This window comes from Puntigrus tetrazona, chromosome 4 (genome assembly GCF_018831695.1).
Source record: "Puntigrus tetrazona isolate hp1 chromosome 4, ASM1883169v1, whole genome shotgun sequence".
NCBI lineage: Eukaryota > Metazoa > Chordata > Actinopteri > Cypriniformes > Cyprinidae > Puntigrus > Puntigrus tetrazona.
This window is the reverse complement of record NC_056702.1, coordinates 26,165,127-26,188,930: the sequence shown is the minus strand read 5'-3', so window position 1 is coordinate 26,188,930 and position 23,804 is coordinate 26,165,127. Positions and strand designations below refer to the sequence as shown.

At 47.1% G+C, this 23,804-nt stretch overlaps 1 protein-coding gene and 21 non-coding genes across 22 annotated transcripts; 16 read left to right on the top strand and 6 right to left on the bottom strand.

Moving 5' to 3' along the window:
• Window positions 1-332: 332 nt before the first annotated feature.
• On the bottom strand, window positions 333-473 carry LOC122343901. Its single transcript, XR_006250883.1, has one exon. It is a non-coding gene; the product is annotated as a U4 spliceosomal RNA (small nuclear RNA).
• A 603-nt stretch (window positions 474-1,076) lies between these two features.
• Window positions 1,077-1,183, top strand: LOC122343912. The gene has a single exon (XR_006250894.1). It is a non-coding gene; the product is annotated as a U6 spliceosomal RNA (small nuclear RNA).
• Window positions 1,184-1,878: 695 nt separating this feature from the next.
• On the top strand, window positions 1,879-1,950 carry trnaq-cug. The gene has a single exon. It is a non-coding gene; the product is annotated as a tRNA-Gln (tRNA).
• Window positions 1,951-2,290: 340 nt separating this feature from the next.
• trnap-agg lies at window positions 2,291-2,364 on the top strand. Its single transcript has one exon. It is a non-coding gene; the product is annotated as a tRNA-Pro (tRNA).
• Window positions 2,365-2,505: 141 nt separating this feature from the next.
• Window positions 2,506-2,584, top strand: trnas-gcu. Its single transcript has one exon. It is a non-coding gene; the product is annotated as a tRNA-Ser (tRNA).
• A 357-nt stretch (window positions 2,585-2,941) lies between these two features.
• LOC122343900 lies at window positions 2,942-3,082 on the bottom strand. The gene has a single exon (XR_006250882.1). It is a non-coding gene; the product is annotated as a U4 spliceosomal RNA (small nuclear RNA).
• Window positions 3,083-3,688: 606 nt separating this feature from the next.
• On the top strand, window positions 3,689-3,795 carry LOC122343911. The gene has a single exon (XR_006250893.1). It is a non-coding gene; the product is annotated as a U6 spliceosomal RNA (small nuclear RNA).
• Window positions 3,796-4,486: 691 nt separating this feature from the next.
• On the top strand, window positions 4,487-4,558 carry trnaq-cug. The gene has a single exon. It is a non-coding gene; the product is annotated as a tRNA-Gln (tRNA).
• A 340-nt stretch (window positions 4,559-4,898) lies between these two features.
• On the top strand, window positions 4,899-4,969 carry trnap-agg. The gene has a single exon. It is a non-coding gene; the product is annotated as a tRNA-Pro (tRNA).
• A 143-nt stretch (window positions 4,970-5,112) lies between these two features.
• Window positions 5,113-5,194, top strand: trnas-gcu. The gene has a single exon. It is a non-coding gene; the product is annotated as a tRNA-Ser (tRNA).
• Window positions 5,195-5,555: 361 nt separating this feature from the next.
• Window positions 5,556-5,696, bottom strand: LOC122343899. Its single transcript, XR_006250881.1, has one exon. It is a non-coding gene; the product is annotated as a U4 spliceosomal RNA (small nuclear RNA).
• A 606-nt stretch (window positions 5,697-6,302) lies between these two features.
• LOC122343910 lies at window positions 6,303-6,409 on the top strand. Its single transcript, XR_006250892.1, has one exon. It is a non-coding gene; the product is annotated as a U6 spliceosomal RNA (small nuclear RNA).
• A 695-nt stretch (window positions 6,410-7,104) lies between these two features.
• On the top strand, window positions 7,105-7,176 carry trnaq-cug. The gene has a single exon. It is a non-coding gene; the product is annotated as a tRNA-Gln (tRNA).
• A 336-nt stretch (window positions 7,177-7,512) lies between these two features.
• Window positions 7,513-7,583, top strand: trnap-agg. Its single transcript has one exon. It is a non-coding gene; the product is annotated as a tRNA-Pro (tRNA).
• A 141-nt stretch (window positions 7,584-7,724) lies between these two features.
• trnas-gcu lies at window positions 7,725-7,807 on the top strand. The gene has a single exon. It is a non-coding gene; the product is annotated as a tRNA-Ser (tRNA).
• Window positions 7,808-11,312: 3,505 nt separating this feature from the next.
• Window positions 11,313-15,737, bottom strand: LOC122342360. Its single transcript, XM_043236141.1, is given in 4 exon segments — window positions 11,313-11,561; window positions 12,373-12,443; window positions 13,553-14,100; window positions 14,102-15,737. Coding segments are annotated over 4 exon segments (2,241 nt in total). The 5' UTR covers window positions 15,475-15,737.
• Window positions 15,738-18,274: 2,537 nt separating this feature from the next.
• Window positions 18,275-18,412, bottom strand: LOC122343909. The gene has a single exon (XR_006250891.1). It is a non-coding gene; the product is annotated as a U4 spliceosomal RNA (small nuclear RNA).
• A 603-nt stretch (window positions 18,413-19,015) lies between these two features.
• Window positions 19,016-19,125, top strand: LOC122343921. Its single transcript, XR_006250902.1, has one exon. It is a non-coding gene; the product is annotated as a U6 spliceosomal RNA (small nuclear RNA).
• Window positions 19,126-20,235: 1,110 nt separating this feature from the next.
• trnap-agg lies at window positions 20,236-20,307 on the top strand. Its single transcript has one exon. It is a non-coding gene; the product is annotated as a tRNA-Pro (tRNA).
• Window positions 20,308-20,448: 141 nt separating this feature from the next.
• On the top strand, window positions 20,449-20,528 carry trnas-gcu. Its single transcript has one exon. It is a non-coding gene; the product is annotated as a tRNA-Ser (tRNA).
• Window positions 20,529-20,891: 363 nt separating this feature from the next.
• On the bottom strand, window positions 20,892-21,032 carry LOC122343906. The gene has a single exon (XR_006250888.1). It is a non-coding gene; the product is annotated as a U4 spliceosomal RNA (small nuclear RNA).
• A 608-nt stretch (window positions 21,033-21,640) lies between these two features.
• On the top strand, window positions 21,641-21,746 carry LOC122343923. The gene has a single exon (XR_006250903.1). It is a non-coding gene; the product is annotated as a U6 spliceosomal RNA (small nuclear RNA).
• The last annotated feature ends 2,058 nt before the right edge of the window (window positions 21,747-23,804 follow it).

The window sequence follows — 23,804 nt, the reverse complement described above, 5'->3', positions numbered from 1 at the left end:
CAGAGCTCTGCAGCTTTGTTTTCTGACCCAGGCCATTCACTTCTTTGCGTGCCCTACTAACCAGCTGATGATAAGGGGCGTGTCGGATTGGACTGCTTAGCCGTTTTGCTCTACACGCGTGGGTTTGGAAGACCATCCTCACCGGACAATTCTTGTCCAATTCTTTTTAGAATCCAATCTGGCAAACACCATCGCTTTACACCTTTCGTTCATCTTCCTTGTCCGACACGCTCAATGCAGTTCCTCGGCTGCACAAGGTCGAAAACCTGCACGTGATTGAAAAAGAGAAGAGAAAGAAGAGAAGAGCTTATCTTTTTCAACCAAACGCAAAGCCTCCGGACAGGCTGGCAAAAATTGCCAAGGCTGACTGTATTTCAAGTCATCCCGGCGAGGTATTGGGTAAAGTTTTCAACCAGCAATGATCGCGCCTCGGATGAGCCTCATAGGCTACAATATTGCCTCTGCGAAAGAATGCCCACGAGGTGCGCGACCTCTTCAGCCCACCTAAGTGGGCGTGGACCGACAGGGTGGTAACAAGCTTCAAACCGCCGCGCAGTCAGCCTTCTGGCCTAGGGGGCTGCAAAGAGTGTCTGCTAACCCAGAGGACCCAGTATTCATCGCAGCTCAGTCGCAGGGTTACCTCCCGCATCCACCCTACCATTTACAACACGTTACGCTGGATCCCGGTCTGCCCGTCTCAGCGTGGGAGCGCTTGCTTTTAAAATCGTTCCCCATCTCCTTTGCCCTAGAGATATTTCACCACAACCCAGCTGCAGTTCTTACATGTATTTAACTGCCCGCAGCTGTCACCCGGTCTGACTGGTTTTGTTTTTCTCTCCTTTCCTGCCACCCCTTGTTTTGAGAAAGGCAGAGGCCACGCCCCTTTTGCAATAGGTCTCGGTGCCATGGACAGGTGTGTCCAGCCCCTTGCCTCAGCGGACGCTGCCGTGTACTGTACTGCACCCCAGTACAGCACGGTATACGAGGTGTCGAGGCGGCTCGATGGACCCTACCACCTTGGCGAGAGCTCGCGGGGACCCGAAGGGTACACATACCTGGAGCCGAGCAGCAGTCTTGTGCTCGCCACGGCAGCACATATACTAAAATTGGATCGATACAGAGAAGATTAGCATGGCCCCTGCGAAAGGATGACACGCAAATCCGTGAAGCGCTCCATCTTTTCAGTCACGATGCTCGTGCTCCTCCACTCTTTCTGCCCTAGCGTCGTGAAAATAGGTTGAATGTACATTCGGGCCGTTGAAAGGCGATCTGGCAAAAAAACGGCCAAGTCGGATTTTGCAGCCCGGCCAACAACGAGGTGGCAGAGTGGTTAAGGCGATGGGCTGCTAATCCATTGTGCTCTGCACGCATGGGTTCGAATTCCATCCTCTTCGCTTGATGTCTTTCCAGGTAGCCAACCCAGAGCTCAGCAGCTCTGCTTTCCGCCCACCTCTTGTTCTGAGAAAGGCAGAGGCCACGCCCCCTTTTGCAATAGTACTCCGGTGCCATGGACAGATGTGTCCAGCCCCTTACCTCAGCGGATGCTGCCGTTGTACTCTACTGCACCCCAGGTGTATCGTTTGGGCACAGTTCTGAAGCTTGCAGGTTTCAGCCTTTTCTACCTTGCCAAAAAAAGTGCAGACACCCTACTGATGCTACCAATTTGACTGTGGCACTTTCCATCCCGTCACTCTCTCTCCGCGGAATCCCCTGGTTTCCATAGTGTATCGGTCAGCATTCTGCACTTTGAATCCAGCGATCCGAGTCCAAATCTCGGTGGAACCTCAGTGTCTTCTTGCCAGAGAAGAGAAAGGTCAACCGAATCCCTTGAGAGATGCTTGCTTTTGTGGCCTTCTGAGCACAAGCAACCGCAGCTAGGGTTCCATGGTGTAATGGTTAGCACTCTGGACTCTGAATCCAGCGATCCGAGTTCAAATCTCGGTGGGACCTGTTTTAGATGAAGAACTGACCGAGAGCTCAAGCTCTGAGGGCCATCTGACCATTTAAGCAGCATCCTCCCTAAAATCCATCTACATGTTAGGCCCAGCCCCAGTTTTCAATCCATTCAGAGACCGCCTGTCATTTGTTTGCCTTTGACACTGTGTCGAGGGCTTCAATTATTTCCATGTTAGTACGAGTTCCTTATTTGTCTTTCATTTCTTGTGTTTAACTACTTTCATGACAAAAATTCCCTTATTTTGTAGTTGCTGTAGATGTTCTTTTCCTTTCTCTCTGCTAGGGAGGTGCCAAAGGGGGTTCCTGCAGAAGACCCCCTGTTCAGGGCCCAGTAGGCTCGTTGGTCTAGAGGGGTATGATTCTCGCTTAGGGTGCGAGAGGTCCCGGGTTCAAATCCCGGACGAGCCCGCCAGCAGCTTCTTCAGAAGCAGCCTTCTGTTCGCTTCTCTTTGACACTGCTAGGCCCTTGTTTTCTGTCAATGTCTGTTCTTTCCATTTTGACTCCTCCTTTCAGGTCTTCTTCCAAAGAGTCGCTGCGGCGTGGCCATCGACGAGGTGGCGAGTGGTTAAGGCGATGGACTGCTAATCCATTGTGCTCTGCGCGTGGGTTCGAATCCCATCCTCGTCGCTTGGTGTCTTTCCAGGTGGCCAACCCAGAGCTCTGCAGCTTTGTTTTCTGACCCAGGCCATTCACTTCTTTGCGTGCCCTACTAACCAGCTGATGATAAGGGCGTGTCCGGATTGGACTGCTTAGCCGTTTTGCTCTACACGCGTGGGTTTGGAAGACCATCCTCACGGACAATTCTTGTCCAATTCTTTTTAGAATCCAATCTGGCAAACACCATCGCTTTACACCTTTCGTTCATCTTCCTTGTCCGACACGCTCAATGCAGTTCCTCGGCTGCACAAAGGTCGAAAACCTGCACGTGATTGAAAAAGAGAAGAGAAAGAAGAAGAGCTTATCTTTTTCAACCAAAGCGCAAAGCCTCCGGACAGGCTGGCAAAAATTGCCAAGGCTGACTGTATTTCAAGTCATCCCGGCGAGGTATTGGGTAAAGTTTTCAACCAGCAATGATCGCGCCTCGGATGAGCCTCATAGGCTACAATATTGCCTCTGCGAAAGAATGCCCACGAGGTGCGCGACCTCTTCAGCCCACCTAAGTGGGCGTGGACCGACAGGGTGGTAACAAGCTTCAAACCGCCCGCGCAGTCAGCCTTCTGGCCTAGGGGGCTGCAAAGAGTGTCTGCTAACCCAGAGGACCCAGTATTCATCGCAGCTCAGTCGCAGGGTTACCTCCCGCATCCACCCTACCATTTACAACACGTTACGCTGGATCCCGGTCTGCCCGTCTCAGCGTGGGAGCGCTTGCTTTTAAAATCGTTCCCCATCTCCTTTGCCCTAGAGATATTTCACCACAACCCAGCTGCAGTTCTTACATGTATTTAACTGCCCGCAGCTGTCACCCGGTCTGACTGGTTTTGTTTTCTCTCCTTTCCTGCCACCCCTTGTTTTGAGAAAGGCAGAGGCCACGCCCCCTTTTGCAATAGGTCTCGGTGCCATGGACAGGTGTGTCCAGCCCCTTGCCTCAGCGGACGCTGCTGCGTGTACTGTACTGCACCCCAGTACAGCACGGTATACGAGGTGTCGAGGCGGCTCGATGGACCCTACCACCTTGGCGAGAGCTCGCAGGGACCCGAAGGGTACACATACCTGGAGCCGAGCAGCAGTCTTGTGCTCGCCACGGCAGCACATATACTAAAATTGGATCGATACAGAGAAGATTAGCATGGCCCCTGCGAAAGGATGACACGCAAATCCGTGAAGCGCTCCATCTTTTCAGTCACGATGCTCGGCTCCTCCACTCTTTCTGCCCTAGCGTCGTGAAAATAGGTTGAATGTACATTTGGGCCGTTGAAAGGCGATCTGGCAAAAAAACGGCCAAGTACGGATTTGCAGACCGGCCAACAACGAGGTGGCAGAGTGGTTAAGGCGATGGGCTGCTAATCCATTGTGCTCTCTGCGCATGGGTTCGAATTCCATCCTCTTCGCTTGATGTCTTTCCAGGTAGCCAACCCAGAGCTCAGCAGCTCTGCTTTCCGCCCACCTCTTGTTCTGAGAAAAGGCAGGCCACGCCCCCTTTTGCAATAGTACTCCGGTGCCATGGACAGATGTGTCCAGCCCCTTACCTCAGCGGATGCTGCCGTTGTACTCTACTGCACCCCAGGTGTATCGTTTGGGCACAGTTCTGAAGCTTGCAGGTTTCAGCCTTTTCTACCTTGCCAAAAAAAGTGCAGACACCCTACTGATGCTACCAATTTGACTGTGGCACTTTCCATCCCCGTCTCTCTCTCTCCGCGGAATCCCTGGTTTCCATAGTGTATCGGTCAGCATTCTGCACTTTGAATCCAGCGATCCGAGTCCAAATCTCGGTGGAACCTCAGTGTCTTCTTGCCAGAGAAGAAAGGTCAACCGAATCCCTTGAGAGATGCTTGCTTTTGTGGCCTTCTGAGCACAAGCAACCGCAGCTAGGGTTCCATGGTGTAATGGTTAGCACTCTGGACTCTGAATCCAGCGATCCGAGTTCAAATCTCGGTGGGACCTGTTTTAGATGAAGAACTGACCGAGAGCTCAAGCTCTGAGGGCCATCTGACCATTTAAGCAGCATCCTCCCTAAAATCCATCTACATGTTAGGCCCAGCCCCAGTTTTCAATCCATTCAGAGACCGCCTGTCATTTGTTTGCCTTTGACACTGTGTCAAGGGCTTCAATTATTTCCATGTTAGTACGAGTTCCTTATTTGTCTTTCATTTCTTGTGTTTAACTACTTTCATGACAAAAATTCCCTTATTTTGTAGTTGCTGTAGATGTTCTTTTCCTTTCTCTCTGCTAGGGAGGTGCCAAAGGGGGTTCCTGCAGAAGACCCCCTGTTCAGGGCCCAGTAGGCTCGTTGGTCTAGGGGTATGATTCTCGCTTAGGGTGCGAGAGGTCCGGGTTCAAATCCCGGACGAGCCCGCCAGCAGCTTCTTCAGAAGCAGCCTTCTGTTCGCTTCTCTTTGACACTGCTAGGCCCTTGTTTTCTGTCAATGTCTGTTCTTTCCATTTTGACTCCTCCTTTCAGGTCTTCTTCAAAAGTCGCTATGGAGTGGCCATCGATCGGCGAGGTGGCCGAGTGGTTAAGGCGATGGACTGCTAATCCATTGTGCTCTCTGCGCGTGGGTTCGAATCCCATCCTCGTCGCTTGGTGTCTTTCCAGGTGGCCAACCCAGAGCTCTGCAGCTTTGTTTTCTGACCCAGGCCATTCACTTCTTTGCGTGCCCTACTAACCAGCTGATGATAAGGGGCGTGTCCGGATTGGACTGCTTAGCCGTTTTGCTCTACACGCGTGGGTTTGGAAGACCATCCTCACCGGACAATTCTTGTCCAATTCTTTTTAGAATCCAATCTGGCAAACACCATCGCTTTACACCTTTCGTTCATCTTCCTTGTCCGACACGCTCAATGCAGTTCCTCGGCTGCACAAAGGTCAAAAACCTGCACGTGATTGAAAAAAGAGAAGAGAAAGAAGAAGAGCTTATCTTTTTCAACCAAGCGCGCAAAGCCTCCGGACAGGCTGGCAAAAATTGCCAAGGCTGACTGTATTTCAAGTCATCCCGGCGAGGTATTGGGTAAAGTTTTCAACCAGCAATGATCGCGCCTCGGATGAGCCTCATAGGCTACAATATTGCCTCTGCGAAAGAATGCCCACGAGGTGCGCGACCTCTTCAGCCCACCTAAGTGGACGTGGACCGACAGGGTGGTAACAAGCTTCAAACCGCCGCGCAGTCAGCCTTCTGGCCTAGGGGGCTGCAAAGAGTGTCTGCTAACCCAGAGGACCCAGTATTCATCGCAGCTCAGTCGCAGGGTTACCTCCGCATCCACCCTACCATTTACAACACGTTACGCTGGATCCCGGTCTGCCCGTCTCAGCGTGGGAGCGCTTGCTTTTAAAATCATTCCCCATCTCCTTTGCCCTAGAGATATTTCACCACAACCCAGCTGCAGTTCTTACATGTATTTAACTGCCCACAGCTGTCACCTGGTCTGACTGGTTTTGTTTTTCTCTCCTTTCCTGCCACCCCTTGTTTTGAGAAAGGCAGAGGCCACGCCCCCTTTTGCAATAGGTCTCGGTGCCATGGACAGGTGTGTCCAGCCCCCTTGCCTCAGCGACGCTGCTGCCGTGTACTGTACTGCACCCCAGTACAGCACGGTATACGAGGTGTCGAGACGGCTCGATGGACCCTACCACCTTGGCGAGAGCTCGCAGGGACCCGAAGGGTACACATACCTGGAGCCGAGCAGCAGTCTTGTGCTCGCCACGGCAGCACATATACTAAAATTGGATCGATACAGAGAAGATTAGCATGGCCCCTGCGAAAGGATGACACGCAAATCCGTGAAGCGCTCCATCTTTTCAGTCACGATGCTCGTGCTCCTCCACTCTTTCTGCCCTAGCGTCGTGAAAATAGGTTGAATGTACATTCGGGCCGTTGAAAGGCGATCTGGCAAAAAACGGCCAAGTCCGGATTTGCAGACCGGCCAACAACGAGGTGGCAGAGTGGTTAAGGCGATGGGCTGCTAATCCCATTGTGCTCTGCACGCATGGGTTCGAATTCCATCCTCTTCGCTTGATGTCTTTCCAGGTAGCCAACCCAGAGCTCAGCAGCTCTGCTTTCCGCCCACCTCTTGTTCTGAGAAAGGCAGAGGCCACGCCCCCTTTTGCAATAGTACTCCGGTGCCATGGACAGATGTGTCCAGCCCCTTACCTCAGCGGATGCTGCCGTTGTACTCTACTGCACCCCAGGTGTATCGTTTGGGCACAGTTCTGAAGCTTGCAGGTTTCAGCCTTTTCTACCTTGCCAAAAAAAGTGCAGACACCCTACTGATGCTACCAATTTGACTGTGGCACTTTCCATCCCGTCACTCTCTCTCTCCGCGGAATCCCCTGGTTTCCATAGTGTATCGGTCAGCATTCTGCACTTTGAATCCAGCGATCCGAGTCCAAATCTCGGTGGAACCTCAGTGTCTTCTTGCCAGAGAAGAAAGGTCAACCGAATCCCTTGAGAGATGCTTGCTTTTGTGGCCTTCTGAGCACAAGCAACCGCAGCTAGGGTTCCATGGTGTAATGGTTAGCACTCTGGACTCTGAATCCAGCGATCCGAGTTCAAATCTCGGTGGGACCTGTTTTAGATGAAGAACTGACCGAGAGCTCAAGCTCTGAGGGCCATCTGACCATTTAAGCAGCATCCTCCTAAAATCCATCTACATGTTAGGCCCAGCCCCAGTTTTCAATCCATTCAGAGACCGCCTGTCATTTGTTTGCCTTTGACACTGTGTCGAGGGCTTCAATTATTTCCATGTTAGTACGAGTTCCTTATTTGTCTTTCATTTCTTGTGTTTAACTACTTTCATGACAAAAATTCCCTTATTTTGTAGTTGCTGTAGATGTTCTTTCCTTTCTCTCTGCTAGGGAGGTGCCAAAGGGGTTCCTGCAGAAGACCCCTGTTCAGGGCCCAGTAGGCTCGTTGGTCTAGGGGTATGATTCTCGCTTAGGGTGCGAGAGGTCCCGGTTCAAATCCCGGACGAGCCCGCCAGCAGCTTCTTCAGAAGCAGCCTTCTGTTCGCTTCTCTTTGACACTGCTAGGCCCTTGTTTTCTGTCAATGTCTGTTCTTTCCATTTTGACTCCTCCTTTCAGGTCTTCTTCCAAAGAGTCGCTGCGGAGTGGCCATCGACGAGGTGGCCGAGTGGTTAAGGCGATGGACTGCTAATCCATTGTGCTCTGCTGCGCGTGGGTTCGAATCCCATCCTCGTCGCTTGGTGTCTTTCCAGGTGGCCAACCCAGAGCTCTGCAGCTTTGTTTTCTGACCCAGGCCATTCACTTCTTTGCGTGCCCTACTAACGAGCTGACGATAAGGGGCGTGTCCGGATTGGACTGCTTAGCCGTTTTGCTCTACACGCGTGGGTTTGGAAGACCATCCTCACCGGACAATTCTTGTCCAATTCTTTTTAGAATCCAATCTGGCAAACACCATCGCTTTACACCTTTCGTTCATCTTCCTTGTCCGACACGCTCAATGCAGTTCCTCGGCTGCACAAAGGTCAAAAACCTGCACGCGATTGAAAAAAGAGAAGAGAAAGAAGAAGAGCTTGTCTTTTTCAACCAAACGCAAAGCCTCCGGACAGGCTGGCAAAAATTGCCAAGGCTGACTGTATTTCAAGTCATCCCGGCGAGGTATTGGGTAAAGTTTTGTCGTGGAATTTTCAACTCAGAATTATGTGAAGACTGAAAAATAAAGAGTCCAGCAAATTTGTCTTTGTCTTGCTTTATTTCTCTGCACAGAGAATGAAATGATCTGGTTTACACACAGTGAAGTCTGTGAGCAAAGAGATAACAGTGAGCTCACAGATTAGAGGTTTTATAGGCAAAAGTATACATTCCAAGGTCGCTCAAATTCATCTCGAACCAATTGAAATAGTCCAAAGTCACGCCACCCATCTGTGCTTACAGTGTCTGATTGTTCTCCAGTTTATCTCCCGTACCTAGCACAGATAGGGCATCCTGTACTCCCATGAGGTTGTTTAACATGGGTTTAACCTCTGTCACGCACACAGTGTATGTTTCCCATAACTCTAACATTCCAGGTCACTAATGTATGTTTCTGTGTTCGTGCCTAGTACCGTGATGTTACGAATATATATGTAATCTATCTTTAAGTAAAGTTAGTTTAATAGTGAAGTTAATTCAATTCAGTGTTAAAAGTGAACAATAAACATTAAATGTAATCAATTAGAATAATTTCCATTACACTCCTCCTTTTGATCATTCTTGATCACCTGTCAAATTAGAATATAATAAAATAAAATCCCTTAACGATAACATCAAGTGTGTAAATTCACATGGATTCAGAACACACCATCACACAATAAGGGTTTGAAAAACATAATAAACATCTTTAACATGTGATTAACTGGAGATTACATAAAACTCAATCTGAGGAAATCATCGCTTGACTATATATATATATAAAAAAACGTTAATTGAAATGTAGAATTTTCCCTTTAAATGGTGTTATCTTGTGAAATTATCTACTCGAGACCCCTTTAACCATTAGGTTACTCTTCATCATCACTTGAATCATCATAATCATCACAATCAACAATATTCACCACCTTTCTGGATTTATCCTCTATCTTACTCCCCCAGTGATTAAACATTATCATTTGGTGTGTGGCAGAAGCTCTCATAGTCGAATTCACTGCTCTTTTACCATGCTCATCACACAAGGCCATATACACAGTAACAGAACAAACACAGATAGTGCTGAAATGGCAAGCAAACCAATATACTCAGCCTTTTGCCATAATCCCTTGAACCAATTCCATCCCCACACATCATCATCAGCACTAATCTCCCTAGCCTTTAGCCTGTTTACCGCATTGGTGATATTCTGAATACCCAAATCTATCATATGACCATCAGCATCATTGTCAGGAATATAGGTACAACATGCAGATCCTACAACAGCACACACGCCTCCGGAAATGGCTGTAAGTTGATCCAACACAAGTCGATTCTGCAACGCTGTCAGTCTCAGGCCTCTCAGTTCCTCCTTGATCCCCTCCATCATTACCTTTGTGGTATTCATGAAGCTGATTAGTTCATACCGTGTCACTTCCACTTCATTTTGGAGGAATGCCACACCAAGAGACGGGACCAAAGCCTGGAAGAATTTCTCAGCTCCGTTCCATAGTCGATGTTCTTCGGGACAGGGTTGTCCCGTCCAAGGCTTGATATCTTGACTCGGTCACGCAGTGAAGTCACCCTCTTCTCGATTTCTCTCTTGGCCTTAGTGAGGCGATGTCCTGGCTTCTTCGTGTGAAGTTGTTCTGGTGCTCTTACCGCGATCGCTCCTCCATATAACTGTACCATAGCGCATGTGCCTGTCCACCGTCGGGCAGTGAAGCATACGACATGTCCACACAGCCAGTACCATTCCTCCACCACACTGGTACCATCGTTGTCAGGAATGTGGACCTCTGAGCAATCTTGTTTGCATCTCACCCGATCGTTGGGGTTGCTACCGGTGAGATAACGTCGGCTGATGTGACATTGTGGCAGAAGTCCTACCCCAATGATGGAATTCAACAAGCACCCCATGCATTTGTGACCGGCTTCTTGAGTGATCAGGAGTGAGTTGTACATCTCATTGCAGTGATTGATGGGTATTTCTCCCATGGAGTCTTGTCCCCCGTCATTTCGATAACAGGTCAGGTTAGATGGTATGTCTTTCACTATAGCAATGCGGCCTGCCACCCTCTTCAGGGTTCTAATCTTTGTCCACTCAGTTGAATTCTCCATGATCCAGAAGTCACTGTGTTCGGGTAGCCCTGCTGCTGCCACTGATATTGCTGTTATGTGCTTGATCAGATCCTTATCTGGGTCTTGATAGGCCCACCAATCCCCTCCGGTTATGCTGTGAGGGAGTTGTGCACACACATAGCAGTCAGTCAAGCCATTCGTTTTAGCAGTGAAGTTAAGCAGCCTCCACCACATATTGTTAGCATACGGATGTGGCGGATTCGGGTGGTCTAACCAGTGCTCATCTCCTGTCTTGACCGCTCTGACTTGCCGGAGGAGAGTTCGATTGATCAGGTCGTCACATTCAGTGACATGATGTTGACGTTGTTTCTCCATGTATATCATGATGAATAGTGCAAATGAGAGGACGACCAGCGTCATGCTTATGATTAGGGTCAAGAGGTTTGGGTACAAGTCGTATAGGTTTTTGAACTTGTCTATCTTCCTTCTCAATTTAGAGGATACCATCTTGTCAGATACTGCCACGTGACGCCTGATATTTTTGTAGGGAAGAAACAAATTTGCCCTGTTTGTCTATCTAATTGAGGTCTTATATTTGGTTTACTATACAGGAACGCAGCAGTCTGTCCTTCATAGAAATGTGATGCTCTCCAGCCAATTGTGGTAATGACAGCTAACACTGCACTATCTTGTTCAACTATTTGTCTAACTGCTTTACATACGTCGTTTCCTATTTTCCTCTTATAGCAGCGATATAGAATCGGGGTGAACGGGTATCTAGTGTTCCACCACGAAGCGTCTGATCCATAGAGCCCTTGCTCTTCTATGGTGATGGGAAAAATCCTTTTTCTTTTCGGCATCCGTTGGCCTGTACTGACATCAGCTCACTCCCACACAGTGATGTTGCTGCGTGTTCAGCTCCCATACACCACTGTGTGTTCGTTTACCTTTGTCAGTCAGACGTCCCCCTTGGCACGGGGCAGCGGGTCAATCACTGTTTATTGAGTTGGGTCTCCCTCTGGTGGTGGTGGGACCTTCTTGCAGTGGCTGGCGTGTATCCACGTAGCCCTCTCAGCCACCTTAACCGCAGTGTGCGTTATCAGCAGGACCTGGAACGGGCCGTTCCACCTCCTTGATTTCCAATGTTTCCTTCTGAAATCCTTGACCACCACAAAATCACCAGGTCTGATGTCATGCAGAAATCCTTCTGCTGGTTTAGGTAGAGCGTCCTTGACCTGTTGAGAGATCTGAGAGAGAGTCGAAGACAGATTTTTACAATAGTTCAACATGTCATCTTCACACAGAGCAGTAGAGGGCAATGGTCGGGGTTCGGTCCCACTCCAAGCGATGGAGGCCTGCCAAACAAGATTTCAAATGGGCTGAGATTAGACTTTGCTCTTTTTCTCATTCTCATATACATCAACACAATGGGAAGTGCTTTGACCCAAGACAGACCTGTTTGCTCACAACACTTTGCCAGTTTATTTTTCAAAATTCCATTTTCTCTTTCAACACTACCCCGGACGCTGGATGATAGGAGGTATGTTTACGTATGTCAATTCCCAAGAATTTCCCAACCTGATCGATTGCCTCATTAGCAAAAGGTGTGCCATTATCACTACTAATCTTTTTTGGTATTCCCCATCTTGGGACGATCTCAGACACTAGTGCCTTTGCAACAGCCCCAGCATTTTGCTTAGATGTGGGGAAGACTTCCACCCATTTTGAGAACATATCAACCAAAACAAGGCAGAATTTCTTACCTTCACATGGTGTCAGTTCAATGAAATCGAACATTATGTGATCAAAAGGTTGACTTGGTGGTGGATGTGCTGCCAAAGGGACCTGTTGTCCTCTTCCTACATTATTTGTGGCACAGATCATACAAGATTGACAATATTTGTCTGCAAAGGAAGTAAATCCTTTTGTAAACCAATATTGATTGATCATGTCAAACATTCCCATTTTGCTTATGTGATCTAACCCGTGCACTAATTTGGCATAGTGTGGGAAAAAGTGTTTTGGCAAACAAGGTTTGTCTTCGGTGCTCAGCCAAACGTTGTCTTTCAGCTTGCACTCGGCCTTCACCCATTGTTTTTTCTCTTCTGGTGTTGCGAAACCCTGCATAGCTGCAAGAGAACTAGAAGGGAAGGTTAGTTCGTCATCGTTAACAGTTACACATGTAAGAGAAGGTTCTGTTCCCTTTGTTGCGTTCTTCGCAGCGATATCAGCGCGTTTATTTCCTAATGATACAAAATCGTTAAACTTGGAATGCGCGACGCACTTGCAAATAGCAATCGACCTTGGAAGCAAAATCGCTTCTAACAAGGCTGCTATTTTATCATGATTTTGGATGGGTTTTCCATCGGATTTTAGAAATTTCCTACATCGCCATAGAGCCGAAAAATCATGACAGGTCGAAAAAGCATAACGAGAATCTGTGTAGATGGTGACTGTTTTTCCTTCTGCGATTTTACAGGCTTCTGTTAATGCTACTAATTCGGCGCTTTGGCAGAGAGTAAGTGCGCTGGGAGCGCTCCGCTTACTAATGTGCATCATGCGCGGTGGTTACTGCGTAACCTACTCTGTTTTTACCGGTTTCTGGGTCTCGAGACGCTGAACCATCAACAAACAAAACCAAATCTGCATTGTCAAGGGGGGTTTCTTTTAAATCTGGTCGCGTGTGCACACCTGTTCCAATGCGGCGATACAATTATGTTCCTCGCCATCCTGCTCGGTCGGGAGCAGTGTGGCAGGATTCAATACTGTACACCGTTTTACTGTGATGTTTGGCATTTCCAATAGAATGGTATTATATCTGAGCCATCTGGCTGTTGACAAATGAGATGTTTTCTGTTCCAACAGGATCATAGAGACAGCGTGTGGCACTAGTAATGTTACATCAGAATATCCCACAATTTCCCTTGAAGCTAAAATAGCTTTTTCTGCTGCTGCTACAGCTCTCAGACAATTTGGTAGACCTGCTGCCACAGGGTCGAGTTTACTTGAAAAATATGCCACCGGTCTCAGCTTTCCCCCGTGATCCTGTAACAGAACAGAAGACATGAAACCATTTTTCTCATCTACTGTTTGTACAAAATTTCTCTCAGGGTCTGGAAGTCCCAGACTTGGGGATGTCTGTAACAACATTTTCAACCTTTCAAATGCTTTCTCTGCTTCAGGAGTCCAGGTCAGTTTGTCATGTGGCTGCAACCTTTTCCGTGAGCCAAAGCGCTCAAAGGTGACTCTTCAATGGCATAGTTGGGAATAAATGTTCTACAATATGAACACATTCCCAAAAATGACATGAGCTGCTTTTTTGTCAGAGGCTTTGGAATCTTTTGAATTGCCTCTATTCTCTTTTGTGTTAGAGATTTTCCCTGCTTGTTGACAATGTGACCTAGAAACGTCACCTCCCTTTTTGCAAACTGCAACTTTGACAAACTGACCTTGTGGCCTTCAACAGCCAAATGTTTCAACAGCTTTACAGTGTCCTGTGTACAAGTTTCTTCATCTCTGGCTGTTATTAAGAGATCATCGACATATTGAATTAAAGCTGACCCTGGTGCCAATTGTAATGTTTCCAAACTTCTCTTCAGTGCCTCGCCGAACAATACAGGCGAATTTTTGAATCCTTGACAAAGTCGAGTAAAAGTGTAAGGTTTGCCATTAAAATTGAAAGCAAACCAAAATTGGCTGTCTTTATGAACCGGCACAGAAAAGAAAGCATTGGAAAGATCAACAACCGAAAACCATTCAGCATCACCTGGTATTTGTGATAGGAGTGTACGGGTTGGGAACAATAGGAGCCTGTGTCTGAACTGCATCATTTACAGCCTGCAAGTCTTGCACAAACCTCCACTCAACCGGCTGGTCTGCGTCTCTTATCTTTTTGACAGGAAAGATGGGTGTACGCACAGGAGAGTTCTCACATTCCACAATCACTCCAGCCTTTTTCAATGCCTCAAAAACTGGCTTGATTCCCTCAATAGCTTCCCTTTTCAAAGGATATTGAGGTTTGCATGGTCTGTAATCAGATTTTGGAATAATTTGAATAGGGTCACAATTCTTGATCAACCCCACGTCATATTTAGAAGAAGCCCAAACAGTCTTTGGAACTTCCTTGAGAGCTGGAATGCTTTCCATTTCAGTTTCTGTAAGGAAGCAGTGATTGGGTAATGCACTTTCACTCACATGAACTGTGCGTTCAGCCATCGCAGCAGGCTCAGTCAAATTCGTTCGATATGCAGACAGAGTTGGATTATATTCAACATTTTTCTCAGCAGTCCGCAACCAATTTTCATGAAAGATACACGTCTTTACAAAGGGACCAATGTCTTCCCAACGATTGTCGCTCCCTTTCGACAACGACACATGGGGAAAAGAATCCACAACATCAAAAAACACCTGCTGTTCATCGGTTAATGCAACAGCAGCAGCACATTTATTTTCTGTCCAAATTAGCCAATTCAATTGCAATATCTCAATACGTGGAAACCATTTCTGTTCAAACAACTCGTCTCTAGCCAGAGACACATGTGCTGAGCAATGTAAGTCTGAGAATGGCATAAAATCAGAATCAGGCGAAACTCTGTCTTTAGCGCCATTGACAAGACTTTCGCATAATTCATCATCTTGCAATTTCCATTGATAAACGTATAGTGGTGTATGTTGGATTGCAGTCAGAGTTTGAATTTGGCACTGAACTGCTTTCACACCTTCTGGACCAGATATTAGAGAAATACCCAGTTTGCACAACAAATCTCTCCCCAGCAGATTTTTTGGACAGTGCTGTGAGAGGAGGAAGCTGTGTCTGAAACTTGCACCATTCTCATCTTTACACCTCAGAGGGACTGTATAATTCTCTTTAACAGTATGACCAGATGCAGAAATCGTCCATGCAAAATTTCCACTCAATTTGGGGACAGAGGTAAACTCATTTATCCTTAATACTGAACTCGTGGCCCCCGTATCAGCTAAAAACACCCTTTCAATTCCGTCTACCCATAAGCTAACCTCTGGCATTTGTTGATATGCTAAGTCATTCAAATGAGTATATGTGCCTAATTCTCTTTGTCTGAAAGATTTCTCATTTTCTAATTTAGCAATGCAATCGTGTATGACAGCAAGCATTTCTTCATTGCAATTCGCAGCAAGCATTTCTTCATTGCAATTCGCAGTGTCAGATGTGGGTGTGTGTGTGTCAAACTTATCTGTTACTGAAGTGTGGTCGCCGTAGACTTTGCTCTCAACTCCCCCCTCCTCTCTCGCACTCTGCCGTCAATCTGCTTTCGGTTTAGACTTTGCCGCAGCAGCCGCCGTGTGTCTATTCAAAAGCGGGCACTCATTTTTCCAATGTCCGGGCTTTTTGCAATAAAAACAAACATCCGGATCAACTTGAGACAGTCTTTGCCCTCTTCCTCTTCCCCCGCCCTCGGCCTCGATAATTCGCTCCTCTGTACATTGTCAGGTTTGGCAGCTGGAGCTCCTTTTCAGCCTTTTTCGCACTTTTCTCCGCCAACATCTTTTCAGCATGTAACGCATGTTTTTGAATCCTCTCCAGTTTCTCGTCTTCCCACTCGATGCAGGTTTGCTTGACGATAGTCGTTATTTCGGGTTTCAGTCCACTCAGGAAGCGGCTGCGTAAATGAGCTTCCCACATCTTTGGAATTTCCCCTCTAATGTCCGGCTCTGGCATTCCACTATAAGTGTTGAAAGTCTCATACAGTCGCACAAAATAGTCGTCAACTGACTCGTCCCTTCTTTGTGTGCAGTAGTTGATCTTGTCGGTGTTAATCCTAGCAGGAAAAAGGGCCTTGAATCGTCCGCCCAGAGCTTTTACTGCTGACCTGTATGGCTCGTTCTCAGCGTGTCCCCACTCTGCTTGAACTCTCCGCGTGTCCACCTGGGGGAAATCTGGTCGGATCTTGTGCCAGTCCGCCGGCCCCATCTTGATCATCAGCAGACGTTTGAGTTCGAGCATCGTTGGGCTGAATTCTTGACAGAATGCATCCAGTTCCACTACAAACTTTTCTCCCGAGTCTCTGGGGTTTGGCAGATTTGTCATAACCTGCCTCAAGTCTGTCTCAGTCCATGGTCGAAAAACCATCGTGGTTCCTTGTGGGCCAGCCACCTGAATCATAGGGAAAGATGTCGCGTTTCCCTCACCGTCGTTCTCATCCACGCAGTCCGGTTCTAGTGCCAGTCTTTCAAGCGATCTGGATCTGGTTCTCGTGCGGTCACGGAGTATCTCATCTTTCGAACTCCGTCGCTGGATGTAGAAGGCTGAGATGGTGCAGGTGCCGTTGGAACGGTAAGAGGGGCGGGCAACTGTCCTCCTTTCCATAAGCCCACGGGTGTCGTCGCAGCAGGGTAGTAAGACGGCGGTTGTGGTGGTGGCGATTGCGGTGGTGGTGCCAGCGGCTGGGGCATTTGTTGGTGGGGGTAAGGCCAGGAGTCAAGATCAAAGTCCACCGCGCGCACTGGTTTTCTAGAGAGGGATAGAGAGAAGAAGATTTCTGAGCAGTATACTCTGTTCCTTTAACTTTCTTTGTTTCTGACTCTACATTTTTATGAGGCAGTTCTTTCAGGGCTCGCAGTTTTTCTCGGCGTTCTGCCTCTTCTAGCCAATAGTTCAGATATTGTCTATGTTTCTGAAACAGATCTTTTGTTTGTTTTTCAACTTTTTCTCATCCCTAAGTTTACTTTCACGCTTTTCCAAACTTTCCTTCACCCTGTTTAGAGTCGTCACACTAAACGTGCCCCTTTTTGGAAAATCATGATCTTCGATCCAAATCGGTATCACTTCCATAATTCTCTGTCCATATTTCTTTCTCATGTCAACATAAATTGGGCTGTTCAAATCATCTAGATCGATTTCAGGTTTGACATTACTAGACCCCATACTTGCAATCCGAGACTTTACCTGTACCTGGGACGCGCGTCCTCTTTCCTCACACTCAGTCGTCACTGCCGTGTGGCTCTGCACTAACCCGCGCAGAGTCTTCTTACTCCTGTACTTACTCGTACAGAGTCCCTTACGCCCTTTTTGTCTTGCTTTACTGCAGACAATACCCTTTTCACTAACCCGTGAAACCTATAGGGCGGCTCGGCCATGCGTTTCGTGAATCTAGGAATATCAAACCACTCGTTGTTTTTGTCAGACCAAGATGAAAGAAAATTAATTTATTTATATATATATATACCCGTTAATTTTTTTTTTTTTTTTTTAAGACAAAGACAAACTCGTGTCTCAAAATCAGTCTCACCGTTTTCAGCACGCGTTTTCCTGGTTCTTTTAAGGAATCCAGCAGTGACGGTCCACTGGGCCCTCAGACGTCAGTTCCCTCTTCCCTGAAACCGTTTAGGGGTACAGGGCTAAGACCCTTTGTGGGCTTAGGGTGATCAGCCTACCAACGCCTTTCAAGTCCCGGACGATCAGCTGTCGGATCCCATCCTCGTCGCCAAGATTGTCGTGGAATTTTCAACTCAGAATTATGTGAAGACTGAAAAATAAAGAGTCCAGCAAATTTGTCTTTGTCTTGCTTTATTTCTCTGCACAGAGAATGAAATGATCTGGTTTACACACAGTGAAGTCTGTGAGCAAAGAGATAACAGTGAGCTCACAGATTAGAGGTTTTATAGGCAAAAGTATACATTCCAAGGTCGCTCAAATTCATCTCGAACCAATTGAAATAGTCCAAAGTCACGCCACCCATCTGTGCTTACAGTGTCTGATTGTTCTCCAGTTTATCTCCCGTACCTAGCACAGATAGGGCATCCTGTACTCCCATGAGGTTGTTTAACATGGGTTTAACCTCTGTCACGCACACAGTGTATGTTTCCCATAACTCTAACATTCCAGGTCACTAATGTATGTTTCTGTGTTCGTGCCTAGTACCGTGATGTTACGAATATATATGTAATCTATCTTTAAGTAAAGTTAGTTTAATAGTGAAGTTAATTCAATTCAGTGTTAAAAGTGAACAATAAACATTAAATGTAATCAATTAGAATAATTTCCATTACAGTTTTCAACCAGCAATGATCGCGCCTCGGATAAGCCTCATAGGCTACAATATTGCCTCTGCGAAAGAATGCCCACGAGGTGCGCGACCTCTTCAGCCCACCTAAGTGGACGTGGACCGACAGGGTGGTAACAAGCTTCAAACCGCCGCGCAGTCAGCCTTCTGGCCTAGGGGGCTGCAAAGAGTGTCTGCTAACCCAGAGGACCCAGTATTCATCGCAGCTCAGTCGCAGGGTTACCTCCCGCATCCACCCTACCATTTACAACACGTTACGCTGGATCCCGGTCTGCCCGTCTCAGCGTGGGAGCGCTTGCTTTTAAAATCGTTCCCCATCTCCTTTGCCCTAGAGATATTTCACCACAACCCAGCTGCAGTTCTTACATGTATTTAACTGCCCGCAGCTGTCACCCGGTCTGACTGGTTTTGTTTTTCTCTCCTTTCCTGCCACCCCTTGTTTTGAGAAAGGCAGAGGCCACGCCCCCTTTGCAATAGGTCTCGGTGCCATGGACAGGTGTGTCCAGCCCCTTGCCCTCAGCGGACGCTGCCGTGTACTGTACTGCACCCCAGTACAGCACGGTATACGAGGTGTCGAGACGGCTCGATGGACCCTACCACCTGGCGAGAGCTCGCGGGGACCCGAAGGGTACACATACCTGGAGCCGAGCAGCAGTCTTGTGCTGCTCGCCACGGCAGCACATATACTAAAATTGGATCGATACAGAGAAGATTAGCATGGCCCCTGCGAAAGGATGACACGCAAATCCGTGAAGCGCGCTCCATCTTTTCAGTCACGATGCTCGTGCTCCTCCACTCTTTCTGCCCTAGCGTCGTGAAAATAGGTTGAATGTACATTCGGGCCGTTGAAAGGCGATCTGGCAAAAAAACGGCCAAGTCCGGATTTGCAGACCGGCCAACAACGAGGTGGCAGAGTGGTTAAGGCGATGGGCTGCTAATCCATTGTGCTCTGCACGCATGGGTTCGAATTCCATCCTCTTCGCTGATGTCTTTCCAGGTAGCCAACCCAGAGCTCAGCAGCTCTGCTTTCCGCCCACCTCTTGTTCTGAGAAAGGCAGAGGCCACGCCCCCTTTTGCAATAGTACTCCGGTGCCATGGACAGATGTGTCCAGCCCCTTACCTCAGCGGATGCTGCCGTTGTACTCTACTGCACCCCAGGTGTATCGTTTGGGCACAGTTCTGAAGCTTGCAGGTTTCAGCCTTTTCTACCTTGCCAAAAAAAGTGCAGCACCCTACTGATGCTACCAATTTGACTGTGGCACTTTCCATCCCGTCACTCTCTCTCTCCGCGGAATCCCCTGGTTTCCATAGTGTATCGGTCAGCATTCTGCACTTTGAATCCAGCGATCCGAGTCCAAATCTCGGTGGAACCTCAGTGTCTTCTTGCCAGAGAAGAAAGGTCAACGAATCCCTTGAGAGATGCTTGCTTTTGTGGCCTTCTGAGCACAAGCAACAGCAGCTAGGGTTCCATGGTGTAATGGTTAGCACTCTGACTCTGAATCCAGCTGAATCCAGCGATCCGAGTTCAAATCTGTGGGACCTGTTTTAGATGAAGAACTGACCGAGAGCTCAAGCTCTGAGGGCCATCTGACCATTTAAGCAGCATCCTCCTAAAATCCATCTACATGTTAGGCCCAGCCCCAGTTTTCAATCCATTCAGAGACCGCCTGTCATTTGTTTGCCTTTGACACTGTGTCAAGGGCTTCAATTATTTCCATGTTAGTTTGAGTTCCTTATTTGTCTTTCATTTCTTGTGTTTAACTACTTTCATGACAAAAATTCCCTTATTTTGTAGTTGCTGTAGATGTTCTTTTCCTTTCTCTCTGCTAGGAGGTGCCAGGGGGGGTTCCTGCAGAAGACCCCTGTTCAGGGCCCAGTAGGCTCGTTGGTCTAGGGGTATGATTCTCGCTTAGGGTGCGAGAGGTCCCGGGTTCAAATCCCGGACGAGCCCGCCAGCAGCTTCTTCAGAAGCAGCCTTCTGTTCGCTTCTCTTTGACACTGCTAGGCCCTTGTTTTCTGTCAATGTCTGTTCTTTCCATTTTGACTCCTCCTTTCAGGTCTTCTTCCAAAGAGTCGCTGCGGAGTGGCCATCGACGAGGTGGCCGAGTGGTTAAGGCGATGGACTGCTAATCCATTGTGCTCTGCGCGTGGGTTCGAATCCCATCCTCGTCGCTTGGTGTCTTTCCAGGTGGCCAACCCAGAGCTCTGCAGCTTTGTTTTCTGACCCAGGCCATTCACTTCTTTGCGTGCCCTACTAACCAGCTGATGATAAGGGGCGTGTCCGGATTGGACTGCTTAGCCGTTTTGCTCTACACGCGCGTGGGTTTGGAAGACCATCCTCACGGACAATTCTTGTCCAATTCTTTTTAGAATCCAATCTGGCAAACACCATCGCTTTACACCTTTCGTTCATCTTCCTTGTCCGACACGCTCAATGCAGTTCCTCGGCTGCACAAAGGTCAAAAACCTGCACGTGATTGAAAAAAGAGAAGAGAAAGAAAGAAGAAGAGCTTATCTTTTCAACCAAACGCAAAGCCTCCGCACAGGCTGGCAAAAATTGCCAAGGCTGACTGTATTTCAAGTCATCCCGGCGAGGTATTGGGTAAAGTTTTCAACCAGCAATGATCGCGCCTCGGATGAGCCTCATAGGCTACAATATTGCCTCTGCGAAAGAATGCCCACGAGGTGCGCGACCTCTTCAGCCCACCTAAGTGGACGTGGACCGACAGGGTGGTAACAAGCTTCAAACCGCCGCGCAGTCAGCCTTCTGGCCTAGGGGGCTGCAAAGAGTGTCTGCTAACCCAGAGGACCCAGTATTCATCGCAGCTCAGTCGCAGGGTTACCTCCCGCATCCACCCTACCATTTACAACACGTTACGCTGGATCCCGGTCTGCCCGTCTCAGCGTGGGAGCGCTTGCTTTTAAAATCGTTCCCCATCTCCTTTGCCCTAGAGATATTTCACCACAACCAGCTGCAGTTCTTACATGTATTTAACTGCCCGCAGCTGTCACCCGGTCTGACTGGTTTTGTTTTCTCTCCTTTCCTGCCACCCCTTGTTTTGAGAAAGGCAGAGGCCACGCCCCCTTTTGCAATAGGTCTCCGGTGCCATGGACAGGTGTGTCCAGCCCCTTGCCTCAGCGGACGCTGCGTGTGCGTGTACTGTACTGCACCCCAGTACAGCACGGTATACGAGGTGTCGAGACGGCTCGATGGACCCTACCACCTTGGCGAGAGCTCGCAGGGACCCGAAGGGTACACATACCTGGAGCCGAGCAGCAGTCTTGTGCTCGCCACGGCAGCACATATACTAAAATTGGATCGATACAGAGAAGATTAGCATGGCCCCTGCGAAAGGATGACACGCAAACCGTGAAGCGCGCCATCTATTCCGTCACGATGCTCGTGCTCCTCCACTCCCAATCAGACAAGCGCGAGCGCGCCAGAGAATGGACGGGAGCCAATCAGAGCGCGAGCTGTCCATTGGAGCCAATCAGAGAGCGAGTTGTCCATAAGTTGGGGAGCCAATCAGAGCGCGAGCTGTCCATTGTTGGGGAGCCAATCCGGTCGCTCACTGTCCATTGTTGGGAGCAGACTATACGCAGTCCTGAGGAAAATTGACAGATTTCAATTCGACAGAAGAAAATTGCATAATTCGACAAAGTAAGTATTAAATGTTTTTTTCCTCACCGTTTGCTATGTTTTTGAGCTGATAATTCATTACGTTTTCGTCCGTCGTTCATGTTTTGCGTTTAAAAACTATGACTTCGTAACGACTTTTGAACATCTTCTCTATAATTACAATTTGCCTTTAATCTTATTTATTACATTCCATTTAGTCGTTTTATATCTCGGGAAAAAGCGTTACAACTGTCATTAAATTCCCCGGGGAAATTCAAAATGATTTGACTTGAGTGACGTGTGGTGTAGTAACCATGACGTGTTTTGTCGTCGCGTTGTTTGCCTTTAATCTTAGTTATTACATTCCATTTAGTAAGTTTTCAACTGTATAAACAAAGTATTGCTATACATAAAAATCTGAAATGAAAAAACAACGTGACGCTTGTAAACATTTACCATGTGCAATATTTACTATAGTGGAAGTGTAGTAAAAGTGTTTTGTTAGCATAGTTTCACAAGATTTTTAAAAGTTTATTTTGGGTAAAAAACAATCATTTTACATCAAAGTTTGTTGTTTTGCTATAGTGTGAATGTAGTAATCCTGTTTTGTGTTTGCAGATTGATTACTATTTGTATAAACACATATGCAAGTGCTAAACATAATCATTTTAAATGACAAAGGAAAGTAATACATCAATTAACCATAGATATATAAACGTGCAGTTACAAAAGTGTAGTTACTATGAAGAAACATACGTTTAACCACAGTTTTGAACTGAATTAACAATGCGTTTTATTTTTTGATGTCATTATTACACACTAAATGTAGTAACTAACATAACAGTAAATTGGCATAATTGGATGTAACTATTCAAACTAAACAAAAACTAATGTTACCTCTATTGTAAGCGCATTTAGTAATAATAATGTTCAAATACTGTATAATTGAAGTGTAACATTTTAAAAACAAGGTTTATTTATTATTTATTTGTAGTAAAATAATTTTCATTTGCTGTAATGAGTGCCATTATTTAGTTACCTTGAATGTGTGTATATATATATATAATTGTATCATTATAAACAAATTGAAATTGGCTGTGTAGTTGTCTAGTGCTTGCAAAAATGCACATTATTTAGAGTTATTTCCAAATTATGTTTAGATGAGTACCAAGCCAAAGACCCACAAGGCCATGGGTGATGTCGAGTGGATGACCAGGTTGAGGGCTTTTGCAAGCTCTGGTGCATGGCCTTCTGGAGGCAACAGACCAGCACCACGGCAGCGGACGTGGTATGACCTCTACCAGAAGGTAAAGTTACCAGTATCTCATTACATTGTACGGAGGTGAATCAAAACCCTTAAATTAAACAAATCTTGGATTTGTTTGATATGATTTACAAAATTTACTGGTATTCCCATCCTTGTGACGACACAATAACGTGATAAATACCAGGTGAACACAAACACACACGGACACGGACACACATGCGCACACACACACACACACACAAAGTACATAATAGACTCCAATTAAACTGTATAATAAAAAAAATGATGAACATAAAAGTCTTGTTACATTTGTAAATTTCAGATCACAAAGAAGCTGGCCGGCCATGGACAGGGGACAGCACTCTGGGTAACCTCCATTGGAAATAAGGTTGACCAGATAGTGCCCAACCAATACAAGGGCATTATATACTGCCCCTCTGTAGAGACACTACCAAAGGAGCAGTGGTTGGAGAATATTAAAAAAACTAAATAAAAAAAAAAAAAGAAACTTTAAAGAAGGTTTTATTTATGTGTATAGTTTTATTTTTTTTTTTTTTTACAG